Source organism: Barbatula barbatula (assembly GCF_947034865.1).
Source record: "Barbatula barbatula genome assembly, chromosome: 14".
Classification (NCBI taxonomy): Eukaryota; Metazoa; Chordata; class Actinopteri; order Cypriniformes; family Nemacheilidae; genus Barbatula; species Barbatula barbatula.
The window spans coordinates 5,963,298-5,984,379 of record NC_136777.1 but is presented as its reverse complement, the minus strand read 5'-3'; the positions used below and the strand labels follow the sequence as shown (position 1 = coordinate 5,984,379).

General features: G+C 38.5%; 1 protein-coding gene across 3 annotated transcripts in view; it reads left to right on the top strand.

Moving 5' to 3' along the window:
- Positions 1-21,082, top strand: part of macrod2 (mono-ADP ribosylhydrolase 2) — a 436,267-nt gene that overhangs the window by 374,991 nt on the left and 40,194 nt on the right. For all 3 annotated transcript variants that reach the window (XM_079472325.1, XM_079472324.1, XM_079472323.1), the window contains one exon: positions 18,107-18,188. In XM_079472325.1, coding sequence (XP_079328451.1) covers positions 18,107-18,188 — 82 coding nt within the window. The remainder of the gene's footprint in view (positions 1-18,106; positions 18,189-21,082) is intronic.

The following is a 21,082-nucleotide window of genomic DNA, read 5'->3' as shown; positions in this document are numbered from 1 at the left end:
CACACCAGTTCAGTGTTCCCCCCGACACCTCCCTCATGGCTCTCAGCCATAGTCTCTGTTTAAAGTGGCTATTGGCCAAGTAAAGATGAATTACATTTAATTATTTTACCACTCATGCATCTACTTATAGATCTGCCCGTACCCACTGGTTCCTTTATTCCACAATCCTAATGGGTCCCCCGGTGGGTCTTAACACTATGTATTTATCAAGTACATGAATTAGTGTTTTGGGTACATATATAATACTAAGGGATATAGCCGATGTCACTGTTTATTAGAGGTTTTAAAACAAACGTGCGCTTATTCCCCCTTGATTTCAAGCATTAATTGGCCTTTTTTTAAACAGTACATGTAAATTATACCTGGCACATTCAGGAAATAGGTGTCTTGCGATATCACACCTGTGTCTGTGACATCCCTACGCTTTGTAAAATCATGCGAGAGCGGCCTAAAAAATGCTCACTGCCTTTTAGATTTTTTTTAGAGAAAAAGCATGTGGTTAAAAAATGGTTGAAATCGCTTTCAGTAGGTTAGTGTATAAATTCATGTCTATATAATTTTCCACTGGACCTTTAATGTGTTTTGGCACATTGTTATTTTTACTCTTTTGCATAAATATGTATGAACATAACAACCTTTTATTGTAGATTGTCTCTGTATTGCTGTCACAAAGTGCCACCTTCCCTGAGTATGTGTAATTCATTAAGTATCTCAATATGTGGAATCACACTTATGGTGTCTGGAAAAGCTGGCATTCATAGCTTGGATAAAAAAGTGTTGTTTTTTAGCAGTTGGTTACGAAGGTTGTTCATCTGGACAGCCAATGGAAAACACTGACGGAGATGCCTGGGGGAATCGATTTTCTCAGCGCAGCCCTGACTGAGACAGATTCACTATTGATTAGGGAGTTCATGGGCTAGTCACATCGTGCTGAAGGTGGGAGAGAGGGTGTGTTAGTGAAATGCGTTCAGAATGGATGCTTCATAAACTGCACACAAACCACCGCGGCTCATCGCCGCTTCGGAGTCTCCCTGGATTTCTCATCTCCTGCATGCATAAACTGTCCATCAAGCTCTCTGAAAGCTCTCTGAAAAATACAGCCTGTTTCTGTCACCACCTGACAGGAAATGACTTGACGCATAGGGTGGCTGCGGAATTACTCGAAATTAAACATCGAGATCAGCAGACGGTGTCTTGAGACCTTGGAGGTCTCCGATGCTCTGCTTTTAGAAGCTGCACCTGTGCTGATGTCACATGGCCCTAAATTGTTATGTTTAAAGCATTACCTGCTCATAGACTGTAAAGAAGTTTAACGTTTGAGAGATAAACTATGGCTGGCAATAAGTTAAGCAGAGAAATGCATGGGTTAGTATCTTCCGAGCTCTGTAACCTTTATAAAAATGAATGTGCTTGTATTGCATTTTAAGGTTTGATGATATACAGTGCATCTGGAAAGTATTCACAGAGCTTCACTTTTTCCACATTTTGTCATGTTACAGTCTTATTCCAAAATGAATTCAATTCATTATTTTCCTCAAAATTCTACAAACAATACCCCATAATGACAACGTTAAAGAAGTTTGTTTGAAATCTTTGCAAATGTATTAAAAATAAAAAAAGGAAAAAATACTCCTACTACTACTAATTATAATTATAATAATAATAATAACGATAAAGATAATAATAATAATAACAATAAGGGTTATAATTATTATTGTTATTATTAATAATAAAATGATTATCCCATCAACAAAACAAATACCAATGCTGCTAATAATAATGATTATAACATCTTTTCCTTCCTATTGTTATTATTATTATTATTGTTGTCCCATCAAAAACAACAAACTACTAGTAGTAGTAATAATAATAATCATCATAATAATAATACAAAGAATACGTTTTTATTATTATTTGATCATAATGCACTTTTCTTGAACTTATAGTGCTACAATAAAATAAAAATATCAAGGACATACACAGTTACATTTCTTAAAATACTTGGAATAGGAATATTCCGTTTGAAGGGGTTGATCAGAGTAATTGCTGATTTATGTTTATTGTGATATATGTTTTCTGTTAAATACCATCACATCAAAGTTTAATGTTTCAGCCAATATATAAGGACATTAATGATGATCATGTTACTGAAAAAAGGCGCGACCAGCATATTACTGAAGGGTGAAAGGTCCCTCATTGAAATGAGATGTCATTAATATGCTCATAGGTATATTAATCAAGTTTATTCAATGTGCGTGGTGATTCCATTTACTTTATGGCTCTCTTTTGCATCCGATTTGCTTGCATAAATGGATTGTCAGCACCGCGCTCAAATGCAGATAAAACATTATGAATGTAAAATGATCTCCGAGTACAAGTGTTTGAAAACCACAGAGTGATTGCAGTATTAAGAGTGGGTACTCTTACTTTACTGTTCATAAAACGATAATTTACAGCCTATTTTCTCCATCCGCCAGCACAGAAGCACTCAAGGGTCACTTTCGGTAACATCATTGTGTGGTGCGCTGATGGAATCTGTCTGAAGCAGACACTGTCGGGTTATCTAGCAAAATGCCGCATTGGCAATGCATTGAGCCTCTGGGATATGTTTGTGTGAGAGTGTGTGTAAAACTGTCAAAATACACACACAAACACGTGATTCTTCAGGCTCGCATGTTCACGTGTATTTCAACACGCTTTGTTCGTTAGTTTACAAGTCCGTGTTTTGAACCTGTTACATCTGGCTCATCTGAATAAACAGTAGAGCAAGCAAACATCAAAGAAAAACCCTCCAACCCAGACAGATTCCAAACCGGCCAATCAAACGGAGCGCTCCGAGTCCTCGAGCCCTCTGTTTAACTAGCGGCATGTTAGTTTGTTCAGTCGAGCTATGAAAGCAGCGCTGCCCACCACTTAGAATTCTAATTGGATCCGCTTTCTGATTCATTGTTGCTTTAGGTGCTTATTAGATGGTTGTGTTTGTTCATATTTATTCACAAGAGCCAGACAAAGCAGAAGAGGCCCGGCAGGAGGCCCTACAGCGCAGAAAGAAAGGTGAGGAGGAAAGACATAAAGGTCTGTCTGGGCTGTGAATGGTTTAAGAGATCTGTTTTATAGTTTAAATGGACAGGGCTTTGTTTGGCTCGGCCTCGAGGACAGAACCGACCAGCTCGCCTGCGCGTTACGCAAAACACTTATGTTAATAAAAACATATGACATTTAATTTGGCTTGAATCTCATGAAGATTTCGGCTGCAGTTTTGTCTGATAATTTACACTAGAAGTCAAAACACTTGACTGGGTGGTGTTTTGATCTACTTTTTATACCGTGTAAACAAAGCTGTTGCCTGGACTGTGCTGCCTGTGATATATTCCTTTAATTTACATTTAATTTATTCAAATACTGTGCATTTCTCTTAACTCTTATTCTTAGTTTTCCTCAAGTACTTTTTAAATGGTTCTTTTTGTATCTTCTAAATAATGCAATTTCACTATGAAACACTTTAATTCACTGTGATTTATAAAGACCTTTCTTAAAGGGATAGTTCACACTAAAGAAGAAAGATTGTAAAGAATGTTAAAGAATGTTGGTAACCGAACAATTGCGGAACCCATTGACTTGCATTGGTTTTGTGTCTAATAGCTTTGTTGTTGTCTGTACAACAAGTGCTATTTAAATGCTTCATTTATTCATTCAAATGTATTTACTAGTATCTCATCCATATGGCAAAAGTTAGCAGGCTTGCAAATGGGAAGAAGATATGGCTGTATATCGCATCATTTAATCTTTTCTTTACGAAAGTCATGTTTTAGGAGTAGAAAAGTGAGCAGAATGTATTTGGTGCATCTGTCTTCACTTCACGAACTTCAAAAGCTTTATTTAACAGCACTCGCTTTGCTACTGTGTTACGAGCAAATTTCCATCCAGCACTGATGCACAAATCCTCTCTGTTGTTTGTCCATGATAAACAACCTGATTTTCAGATTAAACTTTAACCTTTATAAGATGCACATTCATTGCATGCACTCATTGGATTCCACCTCTCTAACACATGTAAGAAAATCATGATTATATTGTAGCCTTAGAAACATCCTGAAATGAAAAATAAAACAAAGAAAACTTCTCAGCTTTTTACTAGGCTACCCATTTTAGCGTCTTTTTAACAAATGTTACCCTAGGGGGCACCTTAGCTTCATATTTATGGCTAAGTGTGCCTCGCTGGGCCCATAAGGTTAGACGATGACCCATTCCTCACTCAGAGGGGCTGAAGAAGTTTTTTTTTACCTGCACCACTAAAAGCAACCAGCACTTTAATGAAGCACTTTAATTTTAGGAGTCTGCTTCACAATTATTTTTCACTTGTAAGAGTTCAGTGGGTGTCAGTAGACGTAGTGCAAACACAAGATTATTTCAAAGCCCGTATTGTTTTTTTTGCGGAGGGAGATGACAATTAGCACAGCGTTGAATGAGAGAAACATATCTTTCTATTCATCAGTTAATATTTGCAAAAAAGTTGCAAATCATCCAGGGTCGAGGGATGTCGTTTGAGTTAAAACAGGATGAGCTACAAAGTGCTCGGTTAAAAAGACGTCGGCCTTAACGCTGTTAGCTGGATGACCCTTCTCATGGTCTTTCAGACGTATGCCCAGCTGTTAAAGTCTCTTCGACCCAGCAGTCTCTATAATCTTGGGTCTGGCCTTGAACAGATCACAGGCTATAACGCTACAGGAGCTTTGGATTGCGTTCTCCAGACTTCTGGCAAGATTTAAACTAATTCCTCTGGCAAATCTGTTTTGGGTCGTATCACATATTTGAGTTGCTCTTAAATGACCTGTTGGAAACTTCTAATGACTCAGCAGAATGAAGAAATAAACACAATTTCCTAAACTTTCTTAAACCTCTGATATTCGGGTGGTTTAGGGAGTTATCTGTCAAAGTGATCGGAGGCAGAACACCACATGTAACTCCCAGACGTCACTGTTAAATTTCATTAATAATAACTTATACGCGTTTAAATGCTTTAAGCATATTAAGTAACCATTTATTTTAAGAGCGTTTATTTTGAGAAAGTTTTCATTTTGAATCTCTAGGGAACTTCAGGACTTTAACAGTAGATTAAATATTCTTCCCTGCACATCTTTTGTTAAAGAACAAATCCCGCCCCAGTATTTCTTGTTCTAGCGAGAGACGCAATCTTCCCCTGACAGGCGACACACAAGATAAGCTAAATGAAGAAATGTTCACGATTCAGATTATTTTGCCGTGCTACTTTCCTATGAGAATGTGTAGAGGCTGCTCATGGATTAGAACGGGAAATACCGCACCACCGGCGTTCTCATATGAATGATTGTGTGAAGATGAGGGGACGACAAAGCCGCTCCCACTCACCCTCACAAAAACACACTTGACATTTATTGCCACGCTCACGGTGGTCAATTCACATGTGGAGAGTGGGATTTTGTCCTTGGGGATATTTCTACACCTCACCACAGGCAATGGAATGTGTGATTTTCAGTCAAGTCTAAGCATATCACAGCCTTTTAATGCAGAGACGATAAAAAATACATTTACATTTTACAAAAACACTACAAATAAAAACATTTTATATGCATGTGCTATTTAGTCTGATTTTCACCCACTTAAATGATTAAAGGTCCAGCGTATGTCTTTGCCGAAGGAGATAACATATTTACCAAACGCGCTCTGTAGAGCAGTTTGTCCGTTTAGGGCTACTGTAGAAACATCATGGCGTACTCATGTACGGGGACCCACGGTGTATGTAGATAGAAATAGCTCATTCTAAAGTGATACAATCATAATGCTTCATTATGTAAGGTCACCTATGAAAACAGTTATGTATATTATATTGCATTTCTGTCAATAGATCCTCCAAAAAATGACACATTGGACCTTTGATACTAACTAATATTAGTGATCACTAGAGTCATATTCATAGTACAGCGTTGCTACCAAAAACACGAAAGGTTTCGAAAAAACACTATCAAAACCATAAAAGCCTTCCATGTGGGGAAAATTACAGTTTGGTTTAGTATCTTCCTGGTTGGTGTCCTTATACTTGTTTTGATCCCTCAGTCGAACCAATCTGCCATGCTGGGCTGAAGGAGTGTGTAAAGATTCCCATTAGCCGACTGCACTCCACAAGTGTGAAATTCCTTTTATTTTCTCTACAGTAGGTGGATGTGAAAGGATGTGCCCCACAGCTAAGTGTGTATTTATGTGCAGACTTTATCAGTCACCATACCCAGAGAGGTGGGTTTGCCTACCACGGTTGGTTTTGAGCTCATGAAAGAGCAAGCTTTGACAGATAATACACTACTTCTAATTTTCCCAGGCTGACATTGCTGCTGTTAAAGGAAACCTGCTCGCAGATTTTGACGGTTCTTGTCAGGGGGAGTCATTTTCACGTAATCGGGTTGTTTGGGAGCTTCTGCCCGTGATGTCAGAACCGCTAACTCGGTATGACTACAGACAGGATAAACAAAGATGGATGAGAGACCAGCTGATGGCATTCCAGTGTAGATGACACATGCCTGTTTCTGTCATGTTTGTATCCGCTGGAAACCGTTCTGTGTTCTTTTCTTGTGTGAGGACACACCCCCCGCAGGGGATACCCAGCGTGACTCCACATGTCTGAGAAAAGAAGATGTTGTGAAGATACAAACGTTGAGTCTCTTCTTTCAGTTATTCTAGAAGACAGACTATTTTTAGAAAACAGGCATCTCTGCTGTCTTTCAATTTTTAACCAGCAGAATCTACTGTAGCCAACTTACTGTATCTATAGAGATGTAGAACAGTAACATGCTAGAAAAAAAACGTAATTGTCATGAAATATAATTTACATTTGCATTTAGGTCCAATGGGAATGGTCATTTATGAGTAAATACTTCACTCCGTTATACTATATTGCTTTATAAAACATTTTATAGCCAAAAACAACACAGATTCATCCCAGTTTCTAACCATTTTTCCATGAGGTGGCTAATGTAATCTCATACATTTCAGTGCAATCTGCTTCCCACCAATAATGTAAGGTTTATGGATGGGGCTTCATTATTTATTTTTCAAAATCACACATTTTTGTACTATTCACCTGATTCACCGATTCACTTTTTAAATAGGAATTCCTGCGAGATCAGGCTGACAAATAGCACGTTGTAAATACGTTTACGGAGCATTTCATTGTATTTTCTATTGAATTGTGCAATACGACTAGATTCTGTCATCATTTTCTCACCCAGTTGTCATTTTCTTTCTTCTGCAAAACACAAAAGAAGATATTTTGAAAAATATTGGTAACCAAAAACTGTTGGTCCCCATTGACTTCTATTGCATGGACACAAAACCAATGCAAGTCAATGGGGACCAACAGTTTTCTGTTCCCAACATTTTTCTAAATATCTTCTTTTGTGTTCTGCAGAAGAAAGCAAGTCATACAACTTTGAAATGACAAGAGGGCGTATGAATAATGACAGAATTTTTATTTTGAATATGAACTATCCCTTTACTTGCAAGAAAACGTAGGCCTTAGAAACGCAACCTTGAAATATTTGGAAGCGAAGAAGCGTAAACAAGTGGTGGTTTGAGTTGAGTGCGGCATGCTGTCTTTCGTGAGGAGAGATTTCGGTAAAATAGAGGGTTATGAGGGCTCTGTTTGACACCACCGGCTGGTCTTTAAAAAGAGATGGAGCCAATGATCTCTCCCCTTTGTAATATATGGAGTGTAATTCTTTAATGACGAAGTCTGACACTGTGAGTCTGTCTGTCTCTTTCTGTAAGAAAATAGATGGTTTAGTGGCAGTCAGTGCATTTAGCTGTCATGTCAGCCAAACATGTACATTTTTTTCATATGACCTCACAAGAGAGGCCATTATTAGCATTGTTATCTTGTAGGGAGTAAATGCTGTGTTGTACACTGACACACCAAACACAAACACACACACTCGTCTTCTTTGTGTCTTGCATACAAAATAACACACATAATCTAAATTTGTTTTAATTTCCTCCCTGCTGTATAACCCCTTCCAGTACTTTAATTATTGTCAAACATCAAAGGCTGACAACCAGCTCAACTGGATCAATACTCGTATTAGTTGCAGGCTCATGTAGCTTTGACACACGTTTCTGTTAAGCACAGTCCCCGTCATACTCACACCATCCAGCCAAAAAGTGTACGATGGCTCCCTCAAGAAATCGCATTTAGATCAGAATGGACCATTATCTAAAAATGTGACTATTGCGCTATTGTGACGTAAGCTTTAAGCATTTCAGCGCTGGTGATATAGACTCCACTTTTTCATCCACTGGAAGAATGCAGCGTGCTAGTTGACATTTACTTACCTCCGTATTATCTGCCAGATCTGTAGTTCCTGGGGTCTCGTCCGTGCTGTGGCATTTGACAATACCGTGTATTTTAGTGTACGTAAATGTGTGCCTTTCAAACATGGCTTTCTTTATACTCCGCAGAGAACGAGCACGGGTCGCCAAAAAGAGTCTTTTGGAAAGGCGCATGTCTTTTTTGCTGCAGTATTATTGTATGGTTCCAGAGCGCCATATTTTCGCTGACATACACTTTTAATGCCTCTTGCTTTAATTCCCTCACATCCGCCGCATTTCATTGTAGAGCTGCTAATTTAATTTCCTGTCATACATCTGTGAAGAATATCTTTGCTTGCTCGAAACCTCAGGCTTGGTTTACACAGTATGGTGCTTAATTTATTATCTGTTTTTCATCTGAAGAGCACAATTTAAAGATGCTGTATTTTAATGCTTCGTTCAGGAAAAGTTAGGCAGTGTTTTTTAACAAGACTCAACGCATGGTTAAAACATTGATTATAAAACAGATTCAGGTTCTGGATGCAGATTGGTCAACAGCGAGGATGTTAACACACCTTTGTGCCATGCTTTATTTTCAGTCCTTGTTACATTACTTGGCAACAGTGAACGGCATATGAAGAACATATCATGTTTATTCTTATTAGTAATAGTTATTGTTTAAACGATTTATTATCTTGTTGTTGGTGCCATTTTTTATGATGATTAAAGTAGTTCACTTTGCATCAAACACCCCTTTCTCGCAATGTTATAATCTTGGTTTATTTCTTAACTTAGTGAAAGGTCCAGTCTTAGAAATTGAGCAGCATCTAGTGGTCACGTAGTGAATTGCAACCAATGCCACATTTCTCCGCTCAGCCCTACCCTTTTGAAGCACTATGGTGACTGATACAGGGTGCTTTGATTTCCTTGCTGAAGAAGATATCATATTTACGAAATACTCTCTGTAGAGCAGTTGGTCTGTTTAGGGCTACAAAATGGCAAATGTCATGCAAGGGGACCAGTGGTGTATGTAGTCAGAAATGGCTAATTCTAAGGTAATAAAATAACGTTTCATTATGTAAATTCTTTATACACCTCTGAAGACATAGTTATGTATATAATTTTACATTTTTGCCAATCCTCCAAAACATTGACACATTGGATCTTTAAGCTTTTTGAACTAGTGTCAGGCAGGTGATGTATTATTTAACTTATCTAACATTTGGACACTTGCTCGCATTTTCCTGTGTTATTAATAGAGCTGCTTGAAAAACATGTTATGAGATAATCAAAGATCTTCATTCATCACTATCCCCACTCCACACCTGATCATCTGAGCTTTCTTAAAGGGTGCTGGCAGGCCCCCATCCTTTGATGTATAGATCTGGCCATTTTGTTCAAAGGACTAACCTTTCAGAAGCCCGGCTCTGAAATGATAATTCCGTTAGAGCTACGGTCAGAACAACTCGCCAACACCCCCACCCCTACCCCTCCATTCGTCCCTCAGGGGAACACAAGGTCGAATCAATGTCAAACCAGCTGGCTTACCACCGTCTCACCTCTTGTCCACAGTAGCTTCTGCCAGCCTTTGTCTTGATATGTCAATCAGGTGAATGCATTCGTCCCAGTATGACCTGAGAGTTTGCTCTTAGCGCAGTATGAAGTACAGCAGGAGAGGCAAACGTTAGAAATTGATTATCAATGTGACTGAATGTAGGGTGGGACATGTGGAGAAATGACTGCTGTGCATTTTTAAAACAATAAGCCCCTTGGCGTCAAGGTTACAGGATGCTGTTTTGTAATGATGCAATTTTGCAGTCGGCAATCGTGACTTGAGTGATGACTTTTAGACTTTGTTCAGACAACCAGCAAAAATATATAATATGGATATATTTCGCAAATCTGATTATTTAAGTTCATGCTAACAGTACTTTTGATGAAATTGGTGATTGGTGAATGAAATTGTAACCTAATATTTGGTTTTATTTTATATATGAAACCATATATAGTCAAGTTAAACATTTAAATAGTCTCTTTTAATGAGTCTCTACATGAACAGTCAGGCTGATTGTTTTTAATGGTTGATGCATATTGCATGAAGTTTATCACTTTTTTTCTTAAAACCTGAATATAAGCCACTTTTATTAAAAGCAGTTTTCTTTATTTATCACAGTATTATTGTTTTTTAAATCGTTCATATATAGTAAAATTTTAAAGATATTTATCTAACATTATGATTCGGTTATACATTTAATTTTGGTTGTATGTTGTTCAAACATTTGTGTACTGTTCAAGACATTAAACAGGACGTTCTTCTGGACCAGCATTGGACGATTACTGTTTCATCTTCCGTAGTGGTCTATAGGGTGTTCAGTATATAGTGAATGAGTATAGGTCAGTAGTTTCAGGAATAGATGCCTCTGTCACTTTTGTTTGCTCCTTTACTTGCATTTGTATAAATGGAGTCTAATGTGACCCGACCTTCAGAGGTAAGATCATAAAAACTTGGTTTGCCAAATTGCTTCTAAAATTCTCTGTATACTTCAAAGTGCCTTAAATTGCAAGTCTCATCGCTGCATCTATGTTCTCATCAGTCCGGCGAGGTATTAGCACATCAGGGCTGTCAAAATACTTGACCAAAGTCACATGGAGGTTAATATTAGCCTCCGCTAATCGGCTTTACCTCCAGGAGTCTTTACCGCACCGCTTTTGGCCGTCAGATTCTTGGCTCAAAGTTTCCGATTGCCCCCGACATAATAAACCAGCGCGAGTAGTGCATCATCATCGCCAGACTCATTATAGATGCCTTTTAATTTGTGATCACCGCAGTGTGGCATCTTCCACGCCATCTCCCTAGCGTTTGACAAATCGTTTGATGTATGCGAGTTCGTTTGTGTGTGTTCATGCGTCATTTAATGTGTGATCTCCTCTGTGTTTATCCTCCAATCCCTCTTTATCCATTGGCACATCTCCGGATGTGTGTGTGTGTGTGTTTCTCTTATGCTTTTCCCAACTCTTTAATTACTGTCCTCTCATGCAGGGCTGGCTCAGGTGTGTGTAATTATGCCAGTAATAAGGCCTGGAAAGTCTCCACCTGCCTCTCGCCGGGCACTCGCTCCCCCCCAACCCCAAGTGTCGTTCATCTCGTTTTCTTTTTATGTTGTCTGAAAGACTCTCTTCATCACTTCACATCATGCCATGAAGAGCTCGCTTCTCTTCGTGAGCGTAGTTTTGCATTGCTGCTTGCTTTTTCCCTGATGTGCCATGACTGAACGAAGAGTTTCAGCGTCTCGTAATGATGTAAAATTGCTGACAACCCACTCTTGTATTAAACGAAGCTATATAGCCACTTTCATTTCCGGATGATATTCATAGTTTGTTTGAAAAGGTATTGCAGTGTTCCAGTAATTACAATTATCCTATAAACACACATCACTTGTCTTTCATGGTAGGCTTTTAACATTCACAATTTCTGTAGGCACTATAGTGAGTACCAGCAACAGGTACTACGATGTCACACTCAGGGCCACATTAATGCATGGGCTTACCTGGGCTTCAGCCCAGGGCCCCGGTCTGGGGGGGCCTCAGTGATGTTGAATGAAACACGGCTATTTTGCCTTTTTCCATCACATATCACATATTTGTTTTCAATCCAATTAAGAATGTTATTTCACATTTTTTAACAATAAAGTGTTTATCGTACCATTTACGATAAAGTTAGGGCTATGAGTAGGGCTTTATTATCTCAATAAGTTAACATAATTGTATTAATTTTATTAAATCTAATGATTTACACTCTTGCTATTATTCCATAATGTTTAATGCACAACAATACTGAGGTGCAAACAGTAGCTTCCACTATTTAGAAGCATCAATAGCATCTAATCCAATGAAAACAGCTATTTTATTTTGTGTAAAGCATATCAAACTAAGGATGGAAGACAGGTTTGGCTTTACTGGGGCTTGTGCGTTTATTTTCTCTCTAAACAAAACCTGCGCCTCCTACACATGTTCCAGTGTTTCACAAGCCTTCATAAAGATAAAGACAGTTGGTCGCAGCTCTCCCATAATGTTCAGCATACGCGCACGAGTCCTCACATCAGTTTCTCTCTCAGCTTTCCACTTTTTGGCTGCTTTTCTCCTGGTCCCGAAGCCACTCACTGAAACAAGTCAGGTGTGTGTTATTTGCACTTGACCCTCGACGCCCCTCTTCCAATTCTCCCTCCAGCCGCAGACTACGCTAACCCCGCCCAATATTGCTAACGCCCTGGCCACACAAAATCGGTATGCAGTGCGTAGAGTATGCAGTACAGATCCGCCATGCGCCATTGTGCTTCCACACATACTACGTTTGTAGCATGCTAGCGGCCCACATCTTCTGTGTGATTCAGTCAACAATGGGTAGGCTATGGGTATTTCCAATATGATTGATCGAAACCCAAGTTTTATAAATGGGTTTATGAAACGTGCTATTTTCATCATCTGTTTCATTCGCTCTTTTATGTATAGTGCGAGTGGTTGGTAGATACTTATATAACAGCTTCCACCGTAAACTTCCACGGTGCATGCAGATTAAAAAACATGACTTTGAATTAAGCGTAGGGCAACACAGAAATACAATTATAAACCTTTTCAGTACTAAACACAATAGCTGAAAAGAACGTACTATTTAAATGATATTCTATCTGTAGTTTTGATGTTAGGATGGTACTTCAAAACACTTGATGCTTACGTGAAGTTATATTAGCCTAGCTTATTAAAAGAGGTTCAAAATAACTAACCATCCATTCCAGTGGCCTATGAAACTGCATCCTATGCCTTTTCTTTAGCATTCATGTCTTTATAAATACAGTCCTGGGGTTCATAAATCACTTTTTCTCTACCTCAATAATTAGCTGTGTGTTATCCATCGCGCTGCAGTCTTGTACTTTTGGTCCAACTGCTTGTCACTATATGCATAGAAGCACCTTCCTCACGCAATATAAACACTGTAGAATATTTGTACTACACAACATTTTATTCGGCTTTTATTGCTTAATTAAACAAATACCATAAACTAAAAAAAGTAGGAAACTTAATTTATATCCATTTATGGTGAAATCACTGCCTTTCGGTGAATTCCTGTTTATTTTGAGCACGATTTGTGTGCTATCACTTTAAAGGAGTCTGTTTTTTTTTGCTGTACAGCAAAATTAGACTCGATGCGTAAACGATCGCTGCACTTACGCACCGCACTGCATCTGCAACAGACGGACCGCACCGCATGCGTGTGCTGTGTGAATGATCTAATCCTTTAACATGGGCACGTGAAAAAATACAAATGAGAAATTAGTATTTTATAAAACATTATCAGACAATCCGATCATTTATTATTTAGAAATTAACACAACGCAATCCTGTGGAGTTGTAATATTAATGGACTATATAGTGATATTTGTGTATATTTTACATGACTTTAGATATTTTGTTAAAGGCATTTATTTCTGCAAAATAAATGCGATTATTAAGATTGTGTGAATATAGGCTGTAATTCTGGTGGATGAAGGGCCCATCATGAGGTAAAGCCCAGGGGCCCCTTACAGTCCTAATGCGGCTCTGTTCACACTCTGTTTTTTGTACTAAATAATTAATAATAATCTTTCAAACCATATGTTCATTTGACATGACAATTTGTATGTCATCAGAATAGTAAATGATGAGAACTTGTATTTTTCAGTGATCGTACCTTAAAGCACACATAGCGGTTCCTCTTCATTACACCTGACAGAAACAATAAGGAATTACGAGCAGAAGAGTGTGCGCGCTATAGCCAGAGCATCAAAGTTTTCCTGGCACCGTCCCCATGTAATTACGAGCATGGGTGCCTTGCGGTGACAGATCATCGCTACTAGGGCCAGCTGAATGTCGTGGCACCTGCTGGGTTCCTCGTTTCGGCTTCTGCCCGCAGCCACAGTCAAATTACGAGCAACTGTATCTGAGTGAAAAAATTCAAGCTGTTTTTACCTGGCCAGGTGTTATTCTACTAACAATGCAGTTTGTGGGCCTGTCTTGAAATATATTAGATGGGTCTTAGATGGTCCATTTCATTTTTGCATTTCACAAATATTTATATATTTTATTATTCTTATTATTTTTATTGACTTTCTATTCTGTACCCACCTGCGTCTAGTAGCTCTCTCTCCCTCTCCGGCCATGGTCCTTCAATCAGCGTTGAGTTATGACCAGGCTGGGCGGCACGCTGCGATCTCTGCTTCCTCGTAAGGCCTTCATTAACCCTCTCAAGCTGAGCTTCCACTCAGCTTACCGGAGGATATGTTTGGACACCATTCTTCATTTCCCACAATCCCCTGCTGCTCAGCACAGTGTATGAGAACTGGGCTTCAGAGCTGGGCTTTCAGCACATTTGCTGTAAAATGACATATAAGCCTCCGAGGTCTTCCATCCACGTAATGTTGTGCACAGACACGTTCTGTAAGAGAAACAGCTTTTGGATGTGTCCGATGTATATCACGATTTTGACAAATAATATCTCCTCAGGGATGCCAGAATAGCCTTCAAAATCAAAGTTTTGAACAATAGGAAAGGCAGAAACTACATTCTGCTGAGGATATGTAATATACTGTATGTACAATATAGATAAAGATATATCCTCAGCAGGTTTTGAAAGAAGTTGTAATAATGTTCCAAACCGGGATTTTGATCTCGGGTCTTAAATCAAAAGTCATATCTGGTATGTTGGTAGCTGCCATATTAAGTTTGGGACTCTGGGAGGCTGGTGTGATGAAAGTGATCATGTGATCGACATGAACCCCTCTGAAGCATTGTGGTGTGTGTGGGGGGGCATCAGTGCCTACAGAAAACTGGAGCAGAGCAGAGACCATCCTTAAAAGTGCATCAACTCACCTATTAACATTTTGCAATAAAGTTGAGAAAACTGACTGCACAAGTAGGCAGAAATGAGTCAAATAAGCAGAAATATAAATGAATGTGCTTATAAGCTAATTAGAACTATATTTCAGCTTTTATAGCTTTAGTAGCGGTTAAGTCTCAGCAAAATTTCACACTTCTGTTTTTATTGTCATTTTAAAATAAGATAACAGAACACTATGCGATTTCTATGCACTTGCTTTTCACATTAGAGTAAAGCTGATATTTTCTATTCTTCTATGTAGGCAAATTATATTTAACTTACCTTTTCTGTTGTTTTAAACTTTTGTGAATTGCGCTACTTTAAACTTCTGTTAATATATCTTGTTTGTATTGTAATTATTGATCTTTTTTTCCATTGGATGCATCATGTAGTACTGCAACATTATGGTTTTAATAGCAAAGGCAGAAACAATGCTCTCACCATCTCTCCTCTACCTCTTCTGAAATCAAGATGATCCGACCTGCTCCCTAACCTTTTCCCTCACTCCCTGAGAGAGAATAAAAAAAACAACGCTTCATTATGTAAGGTCTTTACACACCTCTTGAAAACATAGACATTTCTATCAATAGATCCTCCAAAGAATTTCACACAACACCTTTAAAAGATTAAGCAAATTTACACTAAAAACTACTACTTGTTGTTTTTTTCAGTGTGGCTTATTTTACCTGTTGTGCTAACACGCATTCTGTATTCTCTTTTGTTCTCCATGGCCATTCAGACTTTTAAAGACGGCCAGTGTTGTCCCTTTTTTATTCCAAACCCTTGGTCTTTACAGCTGTCTTAAAAGATGTCTCATACTCATTACGAGTTAAGAGAGAAAAGTGAGCGAGACCATTCTTTCTCTTTATGGACACAGAACACCCCTGGAGACATGGTCTTGCAAAAAACAAAAATGTTACTAGTCTCAAGTCAAGTCTTAACATTTACTCCAAAGGGCATGCCATAAACTATTAATAGACAGCTGTCTGTCTGCGCACGACTGCGAGAGCGAGGTTTCATGTCAAACTTTCATGTGGGTTGCCGTTAAGGGGGAAAAGAGGTGGTCCTGTCTCACGCCGTCCCGCTGGGAGTCCTGCTTTATCTGTCTCTCCGTCCGCTGGAGGGGAGAGACCATTACAAGGCTGTCTGGGAATATTGCAATATTCAGCAGGGCCATTATCTGACTTCTCCCTGGGAGGCACATTTTGTCCGCGGAGGGAGAGAGAGGTGTACCTGCAGCAGAGAGAGTCAGATAAGAATCCTGAGAGTTGATGGAAAGGAAGTATTGTGTTTCTTGGTTTAAAAGAAAGGTTTGGGCAGGAGTGAATATTTATATACGGACTCGAGATCAGCAGGATTGTCTCCGCGTTTCAGAGCGTTTTACGGTGTGTCTAATGGATGATTGAAACCTGAGGGTTGTTCGTATTAGATTATGGAACATTTATTTGAAACGCCTGTATTTTATCTTGGACACTAGGGGTTTGAGTGTGTTCTTCCCTGACATCCAACACCGATAGTGTTGTTTATAGATATGGACTGCAGCTTCATTTTTCTATGAAACATTAAGCATTATGTAACGAAGCAATTTGCTTTTATTTTAAAGACAGACAGCACAAGCATACTTTTCATTAAAAGCCTTTCATGTTTTTAAAACAAAGCATTTGTACACTCATTGTGAAACATAACTGGTCCATCAGAACACTACATTTTTTTAGAGAATATAATGTTATTTCTAGATTCTAATGTTTTGTTAAGGAAGGTAATGGTTTATATATCTTAAACTCTACAAAAACTCTTTTGGGGCCACAGTTTGTATATACAATTGAATAATATGCAAATGCAAGTAATATGTTTGTTATTTAAAGGGTATTCCCTTGCAGTAAAGCCTTTCATTGTGCTTGTTATGGTCTTTTCTCGTGAGCTCTTTGTTTTGAGAACATGGGAAGAATCAAAAGAGGTTCTTGTTTTTAGATCCCTGTATTTGTGTATCTTCAGTAGGATCCCGTCTGGGTGGTCCGGAATGGAGAAAGATGGAACCGAATTACGGATCCGGTCTCAGCAGTGATAAGGGAGTGCAGCAAGGTTTTATGTTTTTGGTTTGGGTTTTAATCTTGATGTTCTGCTCCCTGGTGAGATTACTTTTGGTCAGCTGTAGTCCAAAGTGACTAGATGTAGTTAGAGTAGAGGAAGTAACGGATGGAGATGAATGATAATGTGTTCTTCTCTTTCCCATGAATTCAAGTAGATTTGTAAATCATTGTACTTCCACAGATATAAATAGTAAATAACATGTTCAGGCATTGTACAGAATAGCACTCTCATGAGTGATTTGCATCGCCCCTTTCTTGACTTTTCATCAGTCTATCAAGTGTTTACTTGTGTTTGCTCAAAATAGACATGTATGTCTAACTGAAGATTCCCATTTATATTAGTAGAATAACTGGATGTTGTTAACCGCAACATATTTGGATTATTCTTGTTTTTCAATGTATTTTAGATCAACATAGTCATAACACTAGGTCATTTAATAAATACAGATATATATATATTTATTTTGCGTTATTAATATTGTATACTTGGTGATACTATATTGTGTGAGAGAGAGGGAATATCCAAAAGGATGCTTATTGGTAATAGGGTGCTTTGTGGCGTTTATTTTAGATTTACATCATTTCTTTTTTGCTCTCTTTAAACTTTCTAAATGTCTCAATATCATAAATTATTTGCTTGAGTTTTTGTGTTACATTATGATATTTGATCCTGGATACACTCGGATTTCTTAATAGTGTTTGTCTTTACCATGTGTTAACCCAGAGATCCAGGTGTCTCTCACACTAAATAGCTGTTTCTGTCTTTCTGCAGATCGACCTTGTTATATTCTGCGTCTTCCTGGAGACAGATTATGACATTTACAAGAGGAAGATGTCACATTTCTTCTCCCCAGGTACTGTATCTTCTTATTTAAATCTAACTTCATTTTATCTGTTGACTGTTACACCCACTCGGTTCAAAGCATGTAACTCAAGCATCAAGAGGGATTTGCACGAAAGACTGGCACGAAGCCTGAAAGAATTTGTATCATATTTTGAAGTCGAACCGAGGGAGCTGAGAGATTGAAACACGATAAAGACTTCTTCATACAGGGTGATATTACCATGAATTAATTTGAGCAAGTCATTAGAACCTCGTTTTAATTTACACAAATTGCACGTTATAGCTTATAGTCAAATATAAACGCTGTAAACACTTTGAATGGCAGAATATTCATACCGGCGTTTAGAGGAATAGAGCGAACTAGGATAGGCTTTGGTTTCAGTTTTGTATTTGGTGTATGATTCTCACGGCTAGTTGCATTTGTGTCTACACTGCCAGTGTCTTTAAGTTATTTCTGGTGTTCTCAAAATCTCTATCTGTAAGCTCGTAGGCCACTCGAACATCTCACTTCTTTGTGATGTCTGGGAAACCCAAAAAAACACAGTCACATGAGTTTAACAGGTGTTGGACTTCTTTAGGGACTGGATGTTTCCACTGCTAATATTTCACATTACCAATAGCTTCTCTCTGAAGCGGAACGGTTGTGGCCTGGAGGTCCTCAAGCGCATGACTCTGAGGGATTTTACTTCTGTCATCACCCTGAGCGTTCCCTAGTTTCTCAGAGACTTTAACAGCAAAGCCCAGATGTTGGAGACACGCAGGACGGCATCTCCTCAATGACGTTCACACGTCCGCTAGTCTGGTTTCGGTTGGATTGTGCGGTCTTCGGTGCTGGCGTGGTTTATGTAAAGATGAACTGTTGTGTGACGTGACTTCAGAAGCCCGTTCTCTGGTCTTTGTCTCTCTTTGCCTTACACTTTGGCCTCGCGTCAATGTCAATATCACTGTTTCTCTTTCACCCAATCTTTCACGTTGTCTTTGTTTTTCTTTTTTTCCCCCTCAGTCTTCCCTTACGAGATGTGCCACTAGCTGGTTCCATGGGAACATACCTATTGTGCACCCGTGTAGCATTTCTGTGTCTTTAAAGGCCACGTCTCTCTCAGGAAGCCCCTTTTCAATTGCACTTCCATCTCCCTGGGCGCAAAACAAACAAATGTTGTGAGCGCGGTCCACAAGTAGCCCGTGGACCCTCCCAAGTGTCCTGCTGTCTCGGTGTCCCTGAAGCTCATGCCACTTCCATGACAAGACCCTCTGGAGGTTTCCAAATGAGCTGCTTGCCAGGAGGATCATCATTTGTATGGACACAAATACACACGTGCTAGTGGAGGAACTGTAAAAACATATTACCGGGAGAATAATATAATCCACCATTACTTCTCTCTCTCTCTCTCACACATGCACTTCGACCAGCGGAATACAGTGTGAAGCTTGTCATTTTTCCCACTTGCTGAATGTTTTGTTTCTGTCATGTTTCTGTCACACACATACATACACACATAACACTCTCTACTTCAGGTCTCGGTGAAAGATAGAATTCGCCCGAGAATTTGTAATTATATCAGCCAATCCCTGCTCCCCAGCAGCGTCTCTTTGTATTAGTGTTTAGAGATGAGATGGTGGAGGCTGCCGCTGAGTTTACAGCCAATCAGAACCACCGCAGCTCATTTCCACCAATACTTTCTCACAAATGGGTCTTACCTTCTAATAATGGACAAATAAAAAAATATATTATTTGTTGCTTTGCCGTACAGATAAAGATATGTATATATGTACTGTGTGTATATATATATAATAAGTATTTGACACATCAGCATTTTTATCATTAAGGGGATTTCTAAGTGGGCTATTGACACAATATTTCTACCAGATGTAGCCATCAAGCCAAATATTGAATTTATACAAAGAAATCAGAACATTTAAGTATACAAGTTGAGTTATAATAAATAAAGTGAAATGACACAGGGAATAAGTATTGAACACACTTTATTTTATACTTTGTAGAAAAGCCATTGTTGGTGATATGTATATATGTTCAGTTGTTAATTTGTTGACATAAGGATTACTGTTTCGGGGTCCAAGCATCTATTCATTTCAAGCGGGGCTACAGCTTAAACACCTGTTAATGAGCACAGTTTGCTCACATCGCATATTTAAGCTGAGCATTTTTTTAACTCGAAGTATACTCTACAGTCTCTAGGCTTACGAAATCTCCTACATCAATATTTGAATAAATTATGAAAAATGAATCACTGACTGGCCATGTGGAATTTCGTTATGAAGATAAAGGTTAGGATAGTGGTTTTCCGATAGTTTTACAGCTCGCCATAAGCGTATATTGGCATTTTTTGTTGTTTGCCTATAGCATCTTATTGAGTGTTTGGACCCGGAAACAGTATATGATCTTCCATATATGGTGGTACGTGACGTCAGACTTAACAACCAAATATATATATATATTTCTACGTATTTTTTTTACTTTGTATTTTTTTATTTGAGTTTATAAGCTGATAAAATGTTAGTCAAGTAGTTTAGCCAATTCTAAATGTATTATATAAATGTAAATATTCACAATATTATAATGGTTAAACTATACACAAAGTTTAGATTTGTAATTATTATTATTATGTAAAATAATCTGAAGTCTATTTTTTACTTGTTAAATGGGGTCCCCAAGGCCCTTGGGGTCCCAAATTCCCCCAGCCTCATCTCAATTCAAGCACTGGATATAAGTAGCAGTATGTCCAACAAGTTATTAGATACTAAACAGCCATGGTATAAATGTGACCTTGCAGATACTTCAGCAAGTTATTTATTTAAGCTTAGTTAATAAAGCTTTGTTAATGACTAAAATTAGTCCTTCTCCTACTCCAATTTTTTATTGACTTGCATTTATTTTTTACAGAC